The sequence below is a fragment of the Lissotriton vulgaris genome, chromosome 6 (genome assembly GCF_964263255.1).
Source record: "Lissotriton vulgaris chromosome 6, aLisVul1.2, whole genome shotgun sequence".
NCBI lineage: Eukaryota > Metazoa > Chordata > Amphibia > Caudata > Salamandridae > Lissotriton > Lissotriton vulgaris.
The window spans coordinates 332,196,291-332,215,495 of record NC_141694.1 but is presented as its reverse complement, the minus strand read 5'-3'; the positions used below and the strand labels follow the sequence as shown (position 1 = coordinate 332,215,495).

The window sequence follows — 19,205 nt, the reverse complement described above, 5'->3', positions numbered from 1 at the left end:
TGGCTCTTTGAATTTTCGCTTCAACATTCTATTGTTAAAGAGCCTTATTTGGTCGGCAGTTTTTTATCCTTCCTTTCAGTCTTTATGTTGCGTCAGTCTGTCAACAGAGCTCTCGACTAACCTTGCTTTCTGCCGTCCTGTTCTGTTGCTCTAGTCCTTTGCTAATACAATGTGTCCCTATTTTATTCCTAAGAACATTAAGATGCATGCAACTAGATCTTATTATGATCTTAAATTAAGTGGCAGAGAATTCCAAACTGAATTTGCCATTCTACTGAACAGCGTCTGATTTTGCGTTTGGAACAATTGGAACTTTAGGACTTCTAGATAAAGCAGGTTTCAGCTTTTGAGGTTTCTTTGGTCTTTACATTTGGCATTCACAATCTAGGACCTGTTCACGTGGTGAATCTACTACTCAAATCCTAACCAATCCGTTCTAGTATCTCAAACAATCTGTTGGGCCAGTGGTTAGTCATATGCCGTCTGTGCTATTAGGATGTGGGCCACCATTTGTTTTTAAAAAAGCTCTAAAATTGATCTGATGCGTTGGTTTTAAGCTAATATCTCTCACAGTCGTACCCATCCCCTCATGTGATACGATCACGCTACAGATGCACAACGCAACAGGTCACCGACGCGGTCACGATTGACGGAGGGAAGACTTAGAGTGAGACAGTGAACATGCACACACTCCCAGGTGCATAAGGGAAAAGGTATGCCCACGAGGGGCTATATCCTGGAACATTAAAATAGACATATACTGGGGCAGGATGGAGTGATTGACCCACGCCCTGAAGAAATTGCTGTGAGTTCTTTCCCCCTGGCAATGAAACATGTCGGCTTTTAATGAGCAGACACACAGCACTGAATAAAATTGAACAGCCAGTGTGATCTAGCTCGGTTTTAACTGGGAAGGGCAGAGTTATAGTGTGGATCTCGCAGTCATAATTTCTGGGTTATCTCTGGCGCACACTGAAACTAACTGTCTGGTGCATAGGCAGCATTTGACATTACACCCTAGCACCTTGTCTTCCTTTTCTCTTTCTTTCACTCACTTTAACACAGTTTTTTTGGGCTGGTGTTTGGTAATGATGAGAACCTGAGGAAGCAGGCGCGTAACTTCCTGCTCACTCCCATGGTGTTACTTCCGTGAGGCACCACCAACCCCGTTTCACATTTTTTCTTCATCCTCAAAGTTGCATTGTGCATCGGTATAGTGATCGTATCACATGAGGGGATAGGTACGACTGTGGGAAATATTAGCTAAAACCTACGCATCTGATCAATTTTAGAACTTTTTTTTTTAAATGGTGACCCAATAGCACAGACGGTATATGACTAACCGCTGTCCCAACAGATTGTTTCAGATACTATAACGGAATGGTTAGGATTTGAGTAGTAGATTCGCCACATGAACAGGTCCTGGATTGTGAATGACTTGAGTGGGGGATGACCTGTTCTCTACCCCTGTAGCTCCTTTTTGTACATGGCTCTACATTTGGCAAACAGGCTGCCAAGTGAAGGGATGCTTTAAGTTAATAGCGTTTTAGCCAGACGCCCAATGATGGATGGTAACCGCTGGGGCGAGTTGGCCAATGTAAAGTGATCTGTGTGACACAGGATCACGTAACTGCGGATGCCCGAGTTTTGGGGAAGGGATGGGCACTTGATAGACTTGATACCTATGGACCTATTACTCACACTTTACCTTTTCCTCATAGTTAGGAAAACTGATATGGTCAGCCTGGAATTCAGAGTAAAGGTATGGAGAGCCCAAGCATTTGTTAACATCTGTTTCTAGTTGTGATTTTCTGTCCAACTAGCTAAAAAAGGAAATACAAAAATATCACATATATATTTAACAAAAGAACAAAACAAATCATGAAATAAGCAATACCTTAGTACATAAGTGTATTCTTAGCCTTACCATCATGTATCTCAAAAGCCAAACTTGTAATCTTCTGCGTGATTATCATCATCGGGCTGCGCGGTAAGAGAAAAAAGGGACACTATTTTACCATGGCAGTGGGATCAACTATAAAATAGTAAAATACGAATTTTAGCTCAACTCTTAGATAATTTATTAACTATTTTCGGCTTTTATTTAATACTTTTGTAAAAATTATTTTTAAAAAAAACACGCCATTCAATTTCCACATTAGCTCCATTAGAACGGTCTCACAGAACTGGTTCAATAGTAACCCCACCATTGTATAGCAAGTCTCTAATAAACACCAACTGTTTGAAGTCTTGCACACTTTAATCACCCACCCCGAAACCCCCCCCTCCCCCACACACCTCTAACATGGTATGTTTGTCCACAATACTTTGCACAACATGTGTGTGCCGTGGGAATCACTATTCCATTCCACCGCACACACCAATTGATTTGGCAACTTGAACCATCACCGCGGAATCTGGCCAAAAGTCTGCACTATCCTCAATCTTCCCCTTCTAAATTCCACTTAACATAGTGTACAAACTTATAACCCCATCTAGTGCAACAGTTCAGCTTATTGTATACTCATCAGAGATCAATCCATACCAGTCCTTCCCTGTGCTAATCACTCGTCCCAAACCAGAATGGTAGGGGTTCACAGTGACCTACCATCCGAAAGGTCAATAAGTAGTCTAATCATCTTGGCCCATACCATAAGATCTTCTGGTAATTGTTCGTCCCTACTAACTGGGCTCATTCTACCGTGTTCTGCGTCTATTTAACATTTTTTTGTCAGCCAGACACTAGGCCAGCATATCTGATGAGAAATCACTCACAACTCAACAGTTTCAAGTAAGGTGAATGTAGTCTGCCCTTTCCTCCTGACTGTGTACATCTGAAAGAACGCCCCAGATAGATCCTAATGAGCTAGAAAGGTGTCTTGTAAGTCATGTGAACATAAATGTATTTAATACGTTTAAAGGCGGCAATGGTAGACACACGTCTCACCCCCATACACTTTGTCCCAGTCTGCACCAACAATGAATACCAATGGATCGAGGGAGGGGATGTCAACAAGTTACTATGTTGCCATACTCTAATAACTGTGTAACCTTTGTAACAATGTAACCTACAACTATGATCTTATACTCCTGTAAAGCGCTCTGATACCTCCGGGTCTAGCCAGCGCTATATAAAACCTTTAAAATAAATAAATAAATAAATAAATAAAATCAGCACCTACTTACTACCATCTATCCTGTGCTCTCAACTTCTGCAGAGGCCTATCAGCGCTTAGTGCTCTATAAAAGGATGTAATCAGCTTTTACAGTCAACAGAGCAGGCACTTTGATCATAGCTCAAGGGGGCGTGGGGGCATCAGGGAAAGTGAACCCTATTTCTCTAGCTATTTTCGTATATTGAAGGAAATCACTGATCCCTAGGTTGAAAATCTCTTGGGTATCAGCAATGCTCACAATTCTGTTATGAGGGTAAGGTCATTCAGTGTCTGACAACACCCCGCCTCCTCCCGCCGCCTCCCTAATCTACAACGTTTCACTGACATGGTGTGAGCAATTTGTGCAAAGGGATAAGTACCTCACATATGTATAACTGGTGCAAACAAAGACCATTGTGTGGTCTTTAAGTGCTTTGACACACTCTACAAATCAGCCTTTTGATAAATGTGATGAGCTATTGAAAGAAATAGTAAGACAATTATTAAAGACTTTGCAGCTGTAGGCTTTTGCATTTCAGAATGGAGCCGAGAGCTGTTGTGGAGTATTTAGTCCTCAAATTAGCAGTGTCTCTTTTGACTACAGTATAGTCACATTTCTGACATTCTTTACATTTTTAAAAATAATATCAAGAAAATCTAACTTGATAAAAAGAGAAGTCGGAGAATGCGCATTTAGAGGTTTGGCATACAGAAAAACAACAAGTACTGTATAACATTGTCAACTTAACAAATCAGTTACTTACCTTCAGTAATGCGCTTTCTGTTAGAGAATCTGACAGCAGACCTCCCACCTTTTTGAATATTCCCCAAACATCATACTGGATATAGAAACCTTTCCAGCAGTACCTCTGGATGCTGGTAGGTGGCACTGTGTAGCTCTACATTAGAGCCGTTCTACTCCAGAAATGACATGTGGAGCCTACGCAGGTGACACTCCAGCGTGCAGATGTCCGTTGCTTTTGAAGCAGTTCTCATTCCCAGGTGCAGAACCCCCAATAGCAAATTGGTTGTGACCTGTGTGCCGGTTCCTAGATTTGGGATCGCATTAAAGGATAGACTTCAATTTTCAGAACTGGGGGAATGAAAGGGTCAGTGAGGAATCTGATTAGATAGAACCTCTACAAGAAAGATTGTTATCTAATGGTATGTAACTCGTTCTTCTGATGGAGACTTTTAACTGCAGATTCCTCGGCTTTTTGAATAGATACCAAAGCAGTACCTATTTTGAGGTGAGTCCGTGATTTGACTCTGACCAGAAAGTCCTGCAGGACCTTGCGGGTGAAATGCCCCTCTTAGTGGCCTGGCTGTCCAGACAGTAGTGCTTGATGGACAAATGGAGTGGCACCCACGTAGCTGCCTGGGCAGTAACTCCACGTGCCAAAACAGTGGTAGCAGTTTTGGCCCTGGTGTAATGAGCCCACATTCCTTTCAGACGCTGCTTCTTGGCCTGTGCATAGCAGATCTAGCAGATCTTAATGCAGAGCATATTAAATAAGGAGATGGCCCTTTTCTGCAAACCCTTGCCTTTTTTCAGTCCAGCAAATCTCACAAAGTGCTGATCATCCGCCCGGTGCACTTTGGTGAGATCAATGTAAAAGCACAGCAACACCTTGAAAACTAAAACACACAACTACTGACATTGCAAATTTTCAATGGTGGGAAATAGATCAAGCCAAGTTTCTCCCCACTTGCGGAAAAGACCTTATGACAACTCCGAATAAAACTGGATCTGCAAGGTGTCCACAGCAAAGTTAGTCTGCCCGGTCATTCAAGGATCCTGCCACATGGTTCACCACCAGAAAAGTGATTTGATGGCTCAGCGATTTTCAGAGGGTCTCCTGACACAGGGTCCATCACCCTATCCTTTTTTTTTTTTAAACAAATTTTATTTGTCACGATTCACATACACTGCATAACCCGGAGGCTGCTGCACAAATCAATGATACAACAATTATGTCGTTGACTTTAATAACGTAACAAAGCCCCCCTCCCACTCCCAGATTGCTTCCATGCCACCAAGAAAAACAAAAAGTATTACAACTCAGAAACAGTACACTGAGCCCATCAGCCACCCTGCAAAGCCCCACCTCCACACACCCATCAGTCTGATAAACGAGTGTCCCCCTCTGGCGGCGGATCTAGATCCAACCCCCGGTAATCTGCCCATCTTTTCCATATCTTAAAGTGTTTACGGGGGCATCCCCTGGCAGCAAAGACCGTCAGTTCGATCCCCATGCAAAAGTCCATCCCATTCCTCCATGCAGTCCATGGCGGAGCCCGGGGCGCTTTCCAAGCCCTGGCAATGTCCCTCTTCGCCAGCGTGAGACCTAACAGCATAAGGTGCTGCTTGTATCTATTGCCCCCCCCCCCCCAATTCCTTCCATTACATGCAACAAGGCCAATCGCGGCGTGTACCGAAGCTCCCGTCCCAACCCTGAAAGCCCTGTAAAGCTGCCAGTTGGGGCAAACGCCCGTTCCCCCAGAGAGGTGTCTCCCCGGTCAGGACATTCCACCACACCATTCTCCTCTGAGCCCGCCTCCTGACATGAAATACCACCTGTGTGACCGAGGGAAGAAGTTTTTGAAGCGGTGCGGAATACAGCAGTGTGTGTGTAGAGACGTATTGCCCATCAGTTGCCGCTCAACCGTATAGGCCGGGTCCCCCCTATCCCCGTACCACCACTCATTGAGAACTAGCAAATGTGCCACCTGGTAATAGGAGAGGACATCCGACGTAGCAAGCGCACCAGTATGCGTAGATAAAAGACAGGTGTGTAGGGTCACCCTGACCGTGTCCCCTCCCATAGGAACCCTCCCAACGCCGAATTGACCTGCTGGAACCAGCGGGGCAAAATCTGGTAGGGGTGATTTTGCAATTGATAGAGGAGACGGGGAGGCGCTACCATCTTTAAGATGGCCGACCTACTATAAATCGTCAGAGGAATGCAAGACCTTACCTTAAGATCTTCCAGAGTTCGCTCCCACACCGGGACCAAATGACTGTCCCTGGACATGGGCGGTGTATCCGACAGAAAAACACCAAAATCCTGCATTCCCCCAGATGCCAGTTGAAGGGCTGAGACCCATTCCCCCACCCTCGGTCCACCCCCCAGAACCCACAGGGTGGACTTACACGGATTCATGTAAAGCCCAGAGGTCTCACCGAATATCTGCAGGATACGCAACAACTGTGGCCCGACCTATCTAAATCAGTGAGAAAGAATAGGACATCATCCGCATAGAGTGCTATCTTATCAGTGAGTCCCGGTGCCCATCGGAATCCCCGAAGCTGGGCATCAATGCGCACCCAAGCCGCCAGCGGCTCCATGGCGAGCACGAAAAGGTAGGAGGAGAGGGGGCAGCCCGGACGCGTAACCCGCTGGATCGGAAAGGAGCGAGAAATCTCCCGCCCGACGCTGTAAGGTCAGTATACAACAGCTGCAGATAAGCCAGAAAACGCGGGCCGAGATTAAGCCGCCGCAGCAGAGCAAATAGGTATAACCAGCTCAAGGAATCAAAGGCCCTATCCATGTCCGCTAGCAGTAGTGCTGCCGCCTCCCCAAGCTGCCCACAGGCCGATATTGCAACATGCACGCGTCTAATATTATGACAGTTTGCCCTCTGAGGCATAAACCCAGCCTGATCCGGGTGAACCAATTCTGTAATATATGGCTTAAGTCGGTTGGCCAAAGCCTTGGCCAACACTTTGGCTTCTACATTGAGAAGGGAAATGGGACGGTAGGACGCATGCTGCGCCAGAGGTCTGCCTGGCTTGAGAAACACTACCACCTCCGTGTGTCTCCAGTCCGGGGGAAGCAAGCCGCTCTCACGCGCTTCCTCCACCACTGGCCGAAATGTGGGGCCAGCTGCGCAAAAAAAAGTTTTAAAAACTCGCTGCGGAAGCCATTCGGACCCGGAGCCGTCCCGGGACCCAGCTCCCCAAGGGCTGTACCCAACTCATCGTCCGACAGGGGCCAATCTAGTTGCTCCCGCACTTCATCCGAGACGGTCCTAGGAGGAAGATCACCAATAAACTTCATAACAGTCTCCGCTGCGAGACATTCTTTGGGCGCGTACAGGTCCTCGTAATATGCCGCAAAGCTCTCCGCAATTGCTAGGGGATCAAGAATAGGCGCTCCCACCGGGTCTAGGACCTGGGGCAGCGGCTGGACGTACAGGGTACCTTGGCACAGGCGATGGAGCATCTTGCTTGATTTCCCCCCCCCATTGATAGATCCTACTACTATTCATTACAAGCCACACCTGGCAAGCCTCGTCCATCAGTATTGCAGTATATTGCTGCTGAGCCAACATTTGCTGTCTTCTGGCCGGGCCTCCATCCATCTCCCGACCCCTGCGTTCCAGCGCCTCCATAACCGCCTCCCGACGCGCCAAGTCCTGCTGCCGCTCCCTCTGCGCCGCCACACACGCAAGAAATGTCTACTCCTCGTAGCGTGGGTTTCAATGCCTCCCAAAGTACCGCTGGAGATTCCACTGACCCCACATTAACAGCCAGGTAATTATCTATCTCCTTAGTGAAGTGCTCCCTATATTCCTCCTTCTGCAATTGCCACCCCGACAGTCGCCACCTAACTGGCTGCCATCCCGGGCCAATACGGAATGTAAGGGCTACGGGCGAGTGATCAGACAAGGCTCTGGCTATAATGATCGCCGACAATACTCTGTGTGCTAGCCCCCTGGGAACAAAAATATAGTCTAGCCTTGAAAAGGAGTCATGTACTGTGGAGAAGTAGGTGTATTCCCGGTGAGGGCCATGCAGGTGTCTCCACACATCCGTCCAATCTAGCCCGGTAACCAGGGAGTGAAGTTTAGTAGGTGATCCTCCTGACCCAACATCATCCCCGCCCCTCCACCTGTCTGGCCCCAGCTCCATCGGATTGTTCCAGTCTCCTCCCACTACACAAAATGTGTCTGGCATGTCCCCCCCAAAGCGTTAAGAGTTGTTCCACCAGTGACCACTGCAGCCGCGGTGGAGCATATACGCCTCCCAGTGTCAAGAGGTCACTCCCAATTCCTGGCTTGTATAAAGACATACCTTCCCTGCGTGTCTGACCAAAGTCTCTCATGCGCATATGGGACCCTACGATGGATCAGTATCGCTACACCCCGTGCGCCCCGTGTGAACCCAGAGTGGAACACTTGGTGATACCCATACCGCTGCAGGCACAGAGCTTAAATGCCCAGCAAGTGTGTTTCCTGGAGCAAGAGCACGTCGGCCCCGCTCTTTTGGCATACTGAAGGATGGCACCTCGCTTCACCTTATCCAGCGCCCCACGAACATTCCAACTGACTACGCGCAGGGAACCAGGGGCTAACAGCCCTCCCACCTCCGTGTCAGACATAGCGAAAAACCTCTGCCCTCCCAACGGGTGTATGTGTGTCTCAGTGTGTACAAAGCTTGATGAGCAACCTGCATGAATACGCAATCAAACAAACCCCACAACCCCCTTCCCCCAACCACCCCCCACCCCATACCTCACAAACATGGAAGTATCTGTCGCGGTCGGATAGTAGTCAAGTCCCCAACCGGGGGACAGGAACCACACCTTCCAATGGAACCCCAACTGGATACCCATACCCCTTGGGCCTCACCCCATCCCGCCCACCACTGCGTGACCGGGTTCCCAGCCCTAGGAAAACATGCCTAGCTAGACATCAAAACACAATTTCCAGAGTACCATACTCTATTGGACCCACTAATCAGTCTGCCGAAGCCTGCTTCCCCAGCAACGAGCCCTTCTGCCGGAGAGCGGAGCCAGACCGAGATCGACGCCTGGACCGTGACCTCCTACTCCCTCCTCGCTGGCCACGGGGCCCCCCCTGGGCCACTTCACTCGTTGAGTCAGAATCCCTGCCAGGTGGCGTGTGAACTCATACCCTCACAGTCTCGTCAGTCCATTTAAATACTTCCTCAGGAGAATAGAATAACAGTGTGCGAGATCGGTAGACCACTCTCAGGCGGGCCGGATACAGCAGTACATACTGAAGCTTGAGGTCCCGGAGGCATGCCTTGGCCGCCAGGAAGGATTGTCGCTGCTGCTGCACCAGGCGTGTGTAGTCCGGTAAAATAAGGATATTTACGTTGTCGCAGGTGAGGGATGTCTTGGCTGTGGCATGCTTCAGAATGATATCGAGGTCCACATAGTTCAGGAATTTGGCGATGATCGGCCGCGGGCGAGCTCCCTGGGGAGGCCTCTGCATGAGAGCTCTCTGGGCCTCCTCCACCACGAAGCAGCAAGAAAGCACATTTGGGGGGAGCCAGCCCTCCAGCCACCGAGTTACGAACCGCTCCACGTTGTCTCCCTCGCATCCCTCCGGAAATCCCATGAAGCGTAGGTTATTGCGCCGAGCCCCCCCTTTGGCATCCTCAACCCGCATTGCCAGACCTTTCTGAATCTTCTCCATAGCTGCCACTTTCTTCTTCAAGGTCGTGACGTCGTCCTCCACCTCCGATATGCGGGTCTCGGTCCCTGTGATGCGTTCAACCACATCACGCAAGTCCTGTCTCAATAACATGACATCAGAGCCCACGGCCCCGATTTTGGCATTGAGCATGTCCCCGGACTGGGTAATGGCCGCCATAAGCGCTGTGTTGTCATGGACCTGGCTCTGCGACCCCGTAGTCCCGGCTGCAGCACCTGCTCCTGTAAACTGGTCTATGGTGCCCTGCTTAGGGTTGACTCCACCACCTTTGTCGCACGTCATCGTTATGCAATAAGTGTCACCGAGATCTGGGGTGACCGCCCAATGGGGCGAACGTGAAAAACAGCTCAGGGACCAGATGACGTATCTCCGGTCGCCCCCGCCCCAATCACAGAGGGCCTCACTCCACTCCACTATAGCCCGATCCGACCACCGATGTGTGCTGATGGCCCTGGCAATGCCTGAGGCACCGCCAATGACTCCGCGCTCGTTATGTGTAAGCTTGTGTGTGACCAGAAGCTGGGCCCTGCCCCTCCCCAACCCCCCGGCCGCCACCATGGCTTCACCAGTAGGCACGTCGAGAGATGTTGCTGCCCAACTCGCACCACAGAGGCCAGGTTGCCATGACACCCCCGGTAGCACTGCGCGAGGGGCTGACCGGTCAGAAAACCCAGGGGCACCACTCGTCCTCTGCCCCCCGCCACCACCACGGCCAGACGCGGCCGCCGAGCTCAGGAAGACCACCGAGAAGGCAGGAATTTAACGCAGAAGAGGAAGGGGGGTGTCAACCCCAGTTCCCCATTGTCCGAAGCTACACACCAGGGCCTGGCAGACCACCCGCGACCGTCCGGAGCTCTGCAAGATGGCCGCTGCCTCCCCAAGACCTCCTCACCCAGGGAAGCCAGCTCCGCAGCCCGGCCGCTACCAGTCTTCGCCTCCTCACTCCGCCTGCTGCCACAGCCCAGTTTCCTCCAGCGCTGCAGTCTCGGGGGGGGGGGGGTGAGAGAAATAGGGCTAGGGCACCAGCACATGTCCTCGAGCGCCTTCCCCACCGGCGGCGCCTCCACCGGGCGCGCCGACCTCCAGGCCATCGTCTCCGGTCAGGCAAAACACGGGAGGCCCCGGCTCCTCTCCGCCTGCTCCCGCTAGGCTACCACTCTGTACGGGCCTTCGCCCACCACCGCCGCTGCACCTTCAGGGCCCCCACTCACATCGGAGAGCCACCTGGGTGATCTATGGGCTCTCCGGCATGGGGCTCACCGCAGTAGATGTCTCGAGGCAGGATATTGAAACAGGATCTTGGATGGCTGGTCGGAGTGCGATTACACCGCGATCGCCATCATCGCCGGCCAAGCCACGCCCCCCCCCGTCACCCTATTCTGCCCTTGTTTGTTACAATATCACATGGCAGTGGTGTTGTCTGTAAGCGTATGTATCAGCTTTTCCTTGATCGACGGGAGGAAGGCTTTCCACACCAAGTGGATGGGACCAAACTCCAGAAGGTTGATATGGACTTGCAGGTCTGCCAGGAATAGACCTCTGATCTCCACCTCTCCCCGATGGCTACCTCAACCCAGGATTGATGCATTGGTCACCACTGTCAACTTCGGGCTGGGTGGTGAAAAGTAATGTGCCCTGTATTTATGTACATGAAGACTGAAGTGGCCCTCGACAAACTCCTTACAAGTAATACATAATGACATGAGTGTGGCTGAAAGTTTTATGAAGTGCGTTCAGTTAACGGTTTAACTCTGAAGAATGACGTGCACTGCAGAGCTTCTTATGTGGCGTGGTCATTTGTATGCTCCTGGGCTTTAACCCAAAGAAACCAGAGTAATCTCCCTGAGAGTTTCCCAAGATCCAGCAAATTGCTGGTGCGTGTCATGTGCACCTTAGCTGAAGTGAAGCTGTCGGCGGTTGGCGTATGTGGAGTCAAAGAGCCACTCCAGCCAGTACAAGGCTGTCAAAGACGACAGAGACCCCACAGAAAGTTCAGTCACAGTTGGCCCAGGACCTGCTGGGAAGGCCGAAAGAAGAGGGACTGCGCCGCGATACAGACCCAGCATGCATACAGTATGACAGCGCTAAAGGCAGCGACAATAAGATGCAGTGAAGCACAGAAGGCCGCGAAAGCCAGGTGCACAAACACACGAAAAGAAACTGCATCCAGGTGGCCAAAAAACAATAATGGGGGTGAAAATCAGGTATGATGCAGAAGGTTGAGAATGGTGATGACCATGTACAGGAGATAAAACAGCTACCCCCAGCAAAAGATGAAAAAGAGGAAATATAGCCAAAGCATAAATGCTCCTCTTACAGACCAATTTCGCTGTTGAATGGAGAAGCTAAGATCTTGGTGAAAAGTTTGCCCTCCCGACTGCTGCGGGTCATTACCCGCCTGGTCCATCCGGACCTGTCAAGGTTCATGCCCGCAAGAAACACAGCCCTCAACCTGCGCCGACTTCACGGCATGCTCGGTCGAGTGGAAACAATAGATGAGGATGCAGTAGTAGTATCACTAAATGCTACTGCTGCCTTTTGACACCATTGAATGGCCCTTTATGTTTGCTGTGCTTCGTAAATTGGGAATGGGACCGGAATTCATTGGATGGGTTCGGGTTCTCTACCATAAACCTCTGGCCCGGGTAGTAGTCAATATTAGGACTTCCTCCACCTTTGTTCTTAGCTGGGGCACCAGACAGGTATTTCGTGTATATTTAGCAAGGACCCCCTGAAGGTATGAATTGTATAATTCCTAGGTCAGGGAAAACAATGTATATGCAAGGTAACAACCTAGGCAATCAAAATTTACACAAACACAATTGATAAAGAGTAATAAACAACTAGCTACAACTGACTAAAAGACATAATTTTTTATTAAAACAGTAAACAGTTCATTAGCATAATACACAGTTTAAGAAAGTCACAAAAATATTCAACAGGTTAAAAATTAATTAAACAGTAAACAGCAAATTCATTATCTATAGTAGATGAGTGGCAAGGTTATATGACTCTACGCGCGTTTCGGCGGCCAGCGCCTTCTTCCTGGAGTAGCCACGTAATATTACTAGGAAAGAACAGAGAATTAATTTTGTTTTTTCAAACGGGGCGGTCAAGATTAAAATGCCGTTTTTCTTATTATGGTTTCTGCCGCCTCAGGAATTGCCGAAGTTAATTGATACAAAGGATAAATAGGTAACGTCCGCCACCGGAACCCTTAGTGTTGATTTGTGCTCTGTATGGTCCACCGATTAGGTTTTCTTGAGTTGTCTTTGAGATCTAATATTTTGGAGACCATTCGAATTAAACCATTCTTATATTCGTTTTTATCTATGTTCTTCAATCATAGAAGAGAGGGGGATCACCAGATGTTGTTTTTAGGAAAACTTCCTATATGCCTAGAGGCACGAGTTCTTCTGTTTCAGGGATAAAGATGAGAGTTGTAAGGGTTCAGCACTTTGCCGCGCTTGCAGTTGCCAGTTCGAGCTACCCGCCACCGGACGTACGGAGCCCTGCCGACCATCCTCAGGCAGCGAGATCTTTTAAATACCACCCATTTGCCCAACTTTACAGAATCCCTTACAACTCTCATCTTTATCCCTGAAACAGAAGAACTCGTGCCTCTAGGCATATAGGAAGTTTTCCTAAAAACAACTTCTGGTGATCCCCCTCTCTTCTATGATTGAAGAACATAGATAAAAACGAATATAAGAATGGTTTAATTCGAATGGTCTCCAAAATATTAGATCTCAAAGACAACTCAAGAAAACCTAATCGGTGGACCATACAGAGCTCAAATCAACACTAAGGGTTCCGGTGGCGGACGTTACCTATTTATCCTTTGTATCAATTAGCTTCGGCAATTCCTGAGGCGGCAGAAACCATAATAAGAAAAACGGCATTTTAATCTTGACCGCCCCGTTTGAAAAAACAAAATTAATTCTCTGTTCTTTCCTAGTAATATTACGTGGCTACTCCAGGAAGAAGGCGCTGGCCGCCGAAACGCGCGTAGAGTCATATAACCTTGCCACTCATCTACTATAGATAATGAATTTGCTGTTTACTGTTTAATTAATTTTTAACCTGTTGAATATTTTTGTGACTTTCTTAAACTGTGTATTATGCTAATGAACTGTTTACTGTTTTAATAAAAAATTATGTCTTTTAGTCAGTTGTAGCTAGTTGTTTATTACTCTTTATCAATTGTGTTTGTGTAAATTTTGATTGCCTAGGTTGTTACCTTGCATATGCACCAGACAGGTATGCCATTTGTCCCCGCTTCTCTTCGTCCTGACGCTCGAGCTACTGGCTATGTAGATCCGTACCAAACCCGTCGTCAGAGGCCTTAAATGGGCTCCGGGATGGGAGGATCGCATTTCATTGTATGCAGATGACATCTTGCTCTACTTGGCTTCGCCGCCTGCCTCCCTCAACGTGATTCTCGACATCTTTTGGGTCTTTGGGTATTTTGCCGGCTACAGGATCAACTGGTTCAAATCGGTGATCTACGTCCTTAGTAGGAGGCTGCCTTCGTTCCTGCACGGTCTACCACTGGTTGAAGCAGTCGACAGTTTTAAGGATCCCACCAGCTTCTATGAACTAAATCTCCTACCGCCTTTGACACGTCTTAAATCAGACGCCAGGCACGGGAAGACGCTCCCTTGTTCTCTACAAGGTTGTGCAGCCCTCTTTAAGGTGATGTCCCTTCCCCGCTTTCTTTACGTCCTGCAAAACACTCCAAACTGTCAGCCCCTTCTATTTCAAAGAAATAGACAGCCTCCTGAGAGACCTGCTCTGGGAGAGTAGGCCCCCATTCAAAGCTCTCCATAAACTCACAAGGGGATGGTTTGATGGGGAAATCGGGTTACCAGATATAAAGTGCTAATATTGGGCCTCTCACCTTGCAGCTATTATTTCAAAATTCCTTTATTCGGAATTTCAACAACACCATAAAAGTACAAATTTTTAAAAAATACAAACATTTCATTAGAAACTGTCCGGATATACAATGTACAGAAACTTCCTTCAACCCATTACAGTATCAAATGAATTTGTCAACCAGTGGATCTTAGTCTAACTGAATATCTTAAAAAATTTGTCACACAAAATAAAAACAAGGGATCTCTAGCTTCTTTTAAGAAAACAAGGGCGTCTCTCGCTGATCTTAATTTTGCCTTTTTAAATAAATGTATTAAAAAATAGCGCCTGGGTATTTGGTAAAATGGGCATAATAGTACAAAATGAAGGGTGTCTTGCGGAGATCGATGATCGCAGCCGCAGGGACCCTTTGACTCAACTAAATTAGTAAAACCAACAGGTTCAGCTAATAAATGATGAAACAAGTTGAGCCTAAAACGCATTAATAAAAACCTATCATGCGGGTTAAATACAAGAGAAAGATAGGGCTCCAGTCCCCTACAGGGCTTCACTGTCATATAGGCCTGTACGGTCTGTTTGTCTTTTTCCCTGGATTCTCGAGATGTCGCACTAAGTTTGTAAAGCTTCTCCTTTACATTAACTTGATCCTGTTTTGCAATACTTTGAGGATTTAGAAACAGGTTTTCACATCCTATGCTCTCTAGGGCCTCTTTCACATACTTCAGCCAGGGAATAGACATACCTTTGTCTCTGCCCATACAGTCAGAAATTACCTGCTGGGTCAGATTTTCTTCCTGATTCAGCCATAATTTTAACCAAGCCAATAGGGGTCTGTTCCTCGCCCTGTCCTCCAAGTAATTGCTGCCAAGTTCCTCATTTACTATAGATGACGGTACACACTGGGGAACTCTTTCAGGAGCCTCCTTAAATATTTATTTTCCTGCGTCTGTAAACTGCTTACATTTACCATTCCCCATAACTCCGCTCCATATACAACTTTAGCTACAGTGATCGAGTTATACATAGTCAGCATTTGCTCCGGGGCCCAACGGCCCAATCTGCGTCCAAAATTCATAACCGCTCCTGAGCTGGCTACTTACTTGTTACCATGTTCCTCGATCAGTGGTTTAAAATTCAAATTCATGTCGAATAAAATGCCCAAGTATAAAAAAGTTCGAACCTTTGCCAGACATGTGAAGCCTATACTATAATTAAAATGTTTTCCCTTCTGCTTTGGGCCCAGCTCCATTACATAAGATTTCTTCAGATTGGCGGATAAGTCTAGGCCAGTCATGAACTCGACGAACCCGTCAATCAGACGCTGCAGTCCCCCTGGCGTTCTTGCCAAGAGGACTGCGTCGTCCGCATAGAGCAGTACTGGAACAGGTCTGCTTCCTATTCTGGGAGTGTCCACCTTCAAATTAATTAAAAAACGTTCAAGCCCATTGATATAGATAGAAAACAAAAAGGGGGCAAGTATGCACCCTTGCCTGACCCCACTCGTGCATTTAAAAGACTCCGTCTGGTCACCCTCCAGATTATACCTCACTTTTGCAGTAGTGTTGTGATGAAGTGTTCTCAAGATATGAATAAGGCCGGGGTCAACTCCCAAATCCGAAAGTATTGCCCACAGCTTCGATCGATTTACACAATCGAAAGCTGCTGCCAGATCCATGAAGGCTAGGCATACTTTCTCATTACTGGCCACGGTATATTTCGTGACCAGGAGGTATAAATTTAGACACTGGTCTACCGTGGACCTGCCGGCCCTAAAACCATACTGTACATCTGTGAGTATGCAATTTTCTTCTTCCCAACTCATCAGGCGATTCAGGATAGCCCTGCCCATGACTTTAGCTGTAACGTCAATCAAAGAAATGGGCCTGTAACAATTGGGGCTATCAACTATTACCCTTCTTGAAAATTGGTTTCAATTACGGCCGTCGACCATGAGCGGGGTAAACCCACAGCTATGACCACATTTATAACTCTTGTAACTAACGGGCCCCATAAATCAGTATTGCTTAGAAAAAGGTCTGGCGGAATCCAATCTGGACCCGGGACTTTATTTCGGATAAGACCCTTTATGCCCTCCTCAATCTCTTTTAAGGTAAACTCGATCCCCCCTGGGCGCGTCTCCCTATAATCGACTTGTTCATCTTCCGTCGGGGTTCCCCTGTTATACAAGGCACCAAAGTGTTCCACCCATTTTTCGGGGAGTACATTTGACGCTATGCTAGTACTTTTCCCGTCTTGAAAGCAAGGTCTGTTAATTATTGACCAAAACCTGGAAAGGTCACTTTTTCTGCTGCCTCAAGCAAATCTTCCCACGTTTCAGTTTGAAGTGCTTTCTTATGGCACCTAACTTCTTGTTTATAGAGCAATCTACAGAGGGTAACCCTTGCGCCATCCCTCGGTTTCCTTTTAAGGGCCACTCTCAGCTTTCTCTGAGCTGTAGAGCATCCTCTATCCAACCATCTGGGGTTATTTGATTCCCTCCCTTTCCCTGTCACATGTGTTAGGCTATCCACTAATTGTCCTATCTCCTCAAATGCCTCAACCACCGGGGTCCCCCTAATCTCCAAATTTAAATATACCTCCATATACTGTAACCCCTTGGTAACTAGTTATTTATATAAACTTTCACCATCTAACCTTACCCATTTCAGTCTTCTGCTTTGATCTGTGGCTCTCTCCTTAACCTCTCCCCCTTCTTTTTGTGTTTGCCTTTGGGACTGCCATAGTCACTATTAGGGGGTTATGATCACTAAAGCCACTGTAATCGATGGTGAAACCCAAATGTCTCTGTTTGAGTAGATGGGAGACAATTACAAAATCAATATATGTACTACACCCTCTTCCTTTAAAGGTGGGGTTAAACCCCTGTTTAAATTAAGAGGTAACGGGTCCATGGAATGGGCCAGGTCCAATTTTCTCATCATGGTGTTCAATTTGGTCCCCTGTATAGTATGGTCGAAATGGGCACCCTCCTCTATATTGCACGAGGCCCAATTTTCAGTGAAGGGTATCAGCTGAGGACATAAATGACAATTAAAATCCCCTGCGATTAAAATTAGGGGGGGCTAGGGTGTCAGTCATCTCTCTCTGATTCCCTAGTTGGGCCTCCAACTCCTCCACTCTACAGCCCCCGGCATTATAAAAATTAACTATTACCAGATTAAGATCCCTGGTTTTAAACTGGACTGCGAGCATACATTCTGATTTCCAGTTAAGATCCATCCAGGTCCCATCTAGAGTCAGGCTTACCCACAAAAGGAGTCCCCCTTTCGCTCTGCCTGCCCTAGATCTAACAGCGGGGCTCCCAAACGATTTGAACCCCACCAGGTTAAAATTATTCAGGTCTATTTCCCATGTTTCCTGAAGATAAATTACATTGTATTTATTCACATAATCCAACCATTCCTTTTTGTCGAATTTGGCTGAGAGTCCTGCCACATTCCATGACAATAGGTCTAACTTGTTCCACTCACTCAACTTTATCGTTCTTACAGATAAAGGGGAACCACTAACAGTTTTACCTTTGGATAATTGCACTTGCGATATACTGTCCCCGGTTTCCCCCCCTTCCCGTCTTAGCTGTCAGTCACAATCTTCCAGCCCAGACAAGGCCTTGAACCTATTTTGTAGCCTGATTTTCTGCAGGTTATAAAGGTTTGAGGCCTCCCTTCCCCTGTGGTTACCCCCTATTAGGTTCTGTACTGGGGCATAGAAGAACTTGAGGGGGAGTGGTTGGATTTGTGGCCTAGAATCCTGGTGTACCCAGTTACAAATAAATTTGGCACATCTTATGTCCCTAAAGTTGACGATAATACAGTCACCCTCCACTGATTTTACTCGCCTTCCCACCCAATTGACTCTCCTAGCAAATAATATCTCTGCATATATATCGCTGGGTAATGGCCGATTAGCATTAAGCCAATGAATGCACTTGTTTTTTAGTTCGCAGTAAGTCTCCCTTATTCCTTGTTCTAACTGTGGCACCCCTGCTAATACCACCACTTAAGGGGCTGAATCCGGTGGGACGTTAATTGTTTTTTGACTTTGCACCAAATGAGTTATGTTTTTTTTTGTGCCTCAGCTGAGGCGGTGTATGGAGGTTGCCAACCTCCACTAACTTGTTCCTATTAACGCGGTCGGTTTGGGGGACCCCTTCTGGGGTGCTTAGGGGGGTTATAGCACTAGGGGCCAATGAGCTGTTAGCTGTGGCATTTAAGCTGCCTTATGAGCGTACATTTGAATTTAATGCAACATCAGAGCTTGTGCCCACAACACTTGTGACTGCATCCCAACCTGTTTCCTTCTAGTTGCTGGGCCCTGTGACTGCAGTGTCCCTGCTACTTTGGCGCCCCTGGCTGACCTAGTCTTGATGTTAGGAGAGGGCAGTCTCTTCGCAGGGTTAGCCAAGTTGGATCTGGCTTCGGGACTGCCTTCGAACTGAGGTACAGCCCCTCCTTGTTCTAACACTATACTCCCTCCCCCCCCCCCTCAATAGGGTGCAACGTGTCCTGAAAATCAGTCTCTTGAGGGGCCGGCGACTTTGCCCTTGCCAAATTGCCCAACGAAGACCGCTTGTCCAAAAGTGTATCTAAGGATAGTCTCTTTTCAGTCAATTCAATGTCCTTAGCAAGTGCGCTAGAGACTCTTATCAGGAAATTGTCTAAAGTGCCCATTAGAGTCCCGCCAGTA

At 47.7% G+C, this 19,205-nt stretch overlaps 1 protein-coding gene across 1 annotated transcript in view; it reads right to left on the bottom strand.

Annotated features, from left to right (window-relative positions):
* The window catches only part of MBOAT2 (membrane bound glycerophospholipid O-acyltransferase 2), a 970,645-nt gene that overhangs the window by 270,696 nt on the left and 680,744 nt on the right, over positions 1–19,205 (bottom strand). The window contains exon 5 of the mRNA XM_086926366.1: positions 1,928–1,983. Coding sequence (XP_086782492.1) covers positions 1,928–1,983 — 56 coding nt within the window. The remainder of the gene's footprint in view (positions 1–1,927; positions 1,984–19,205) is intronic.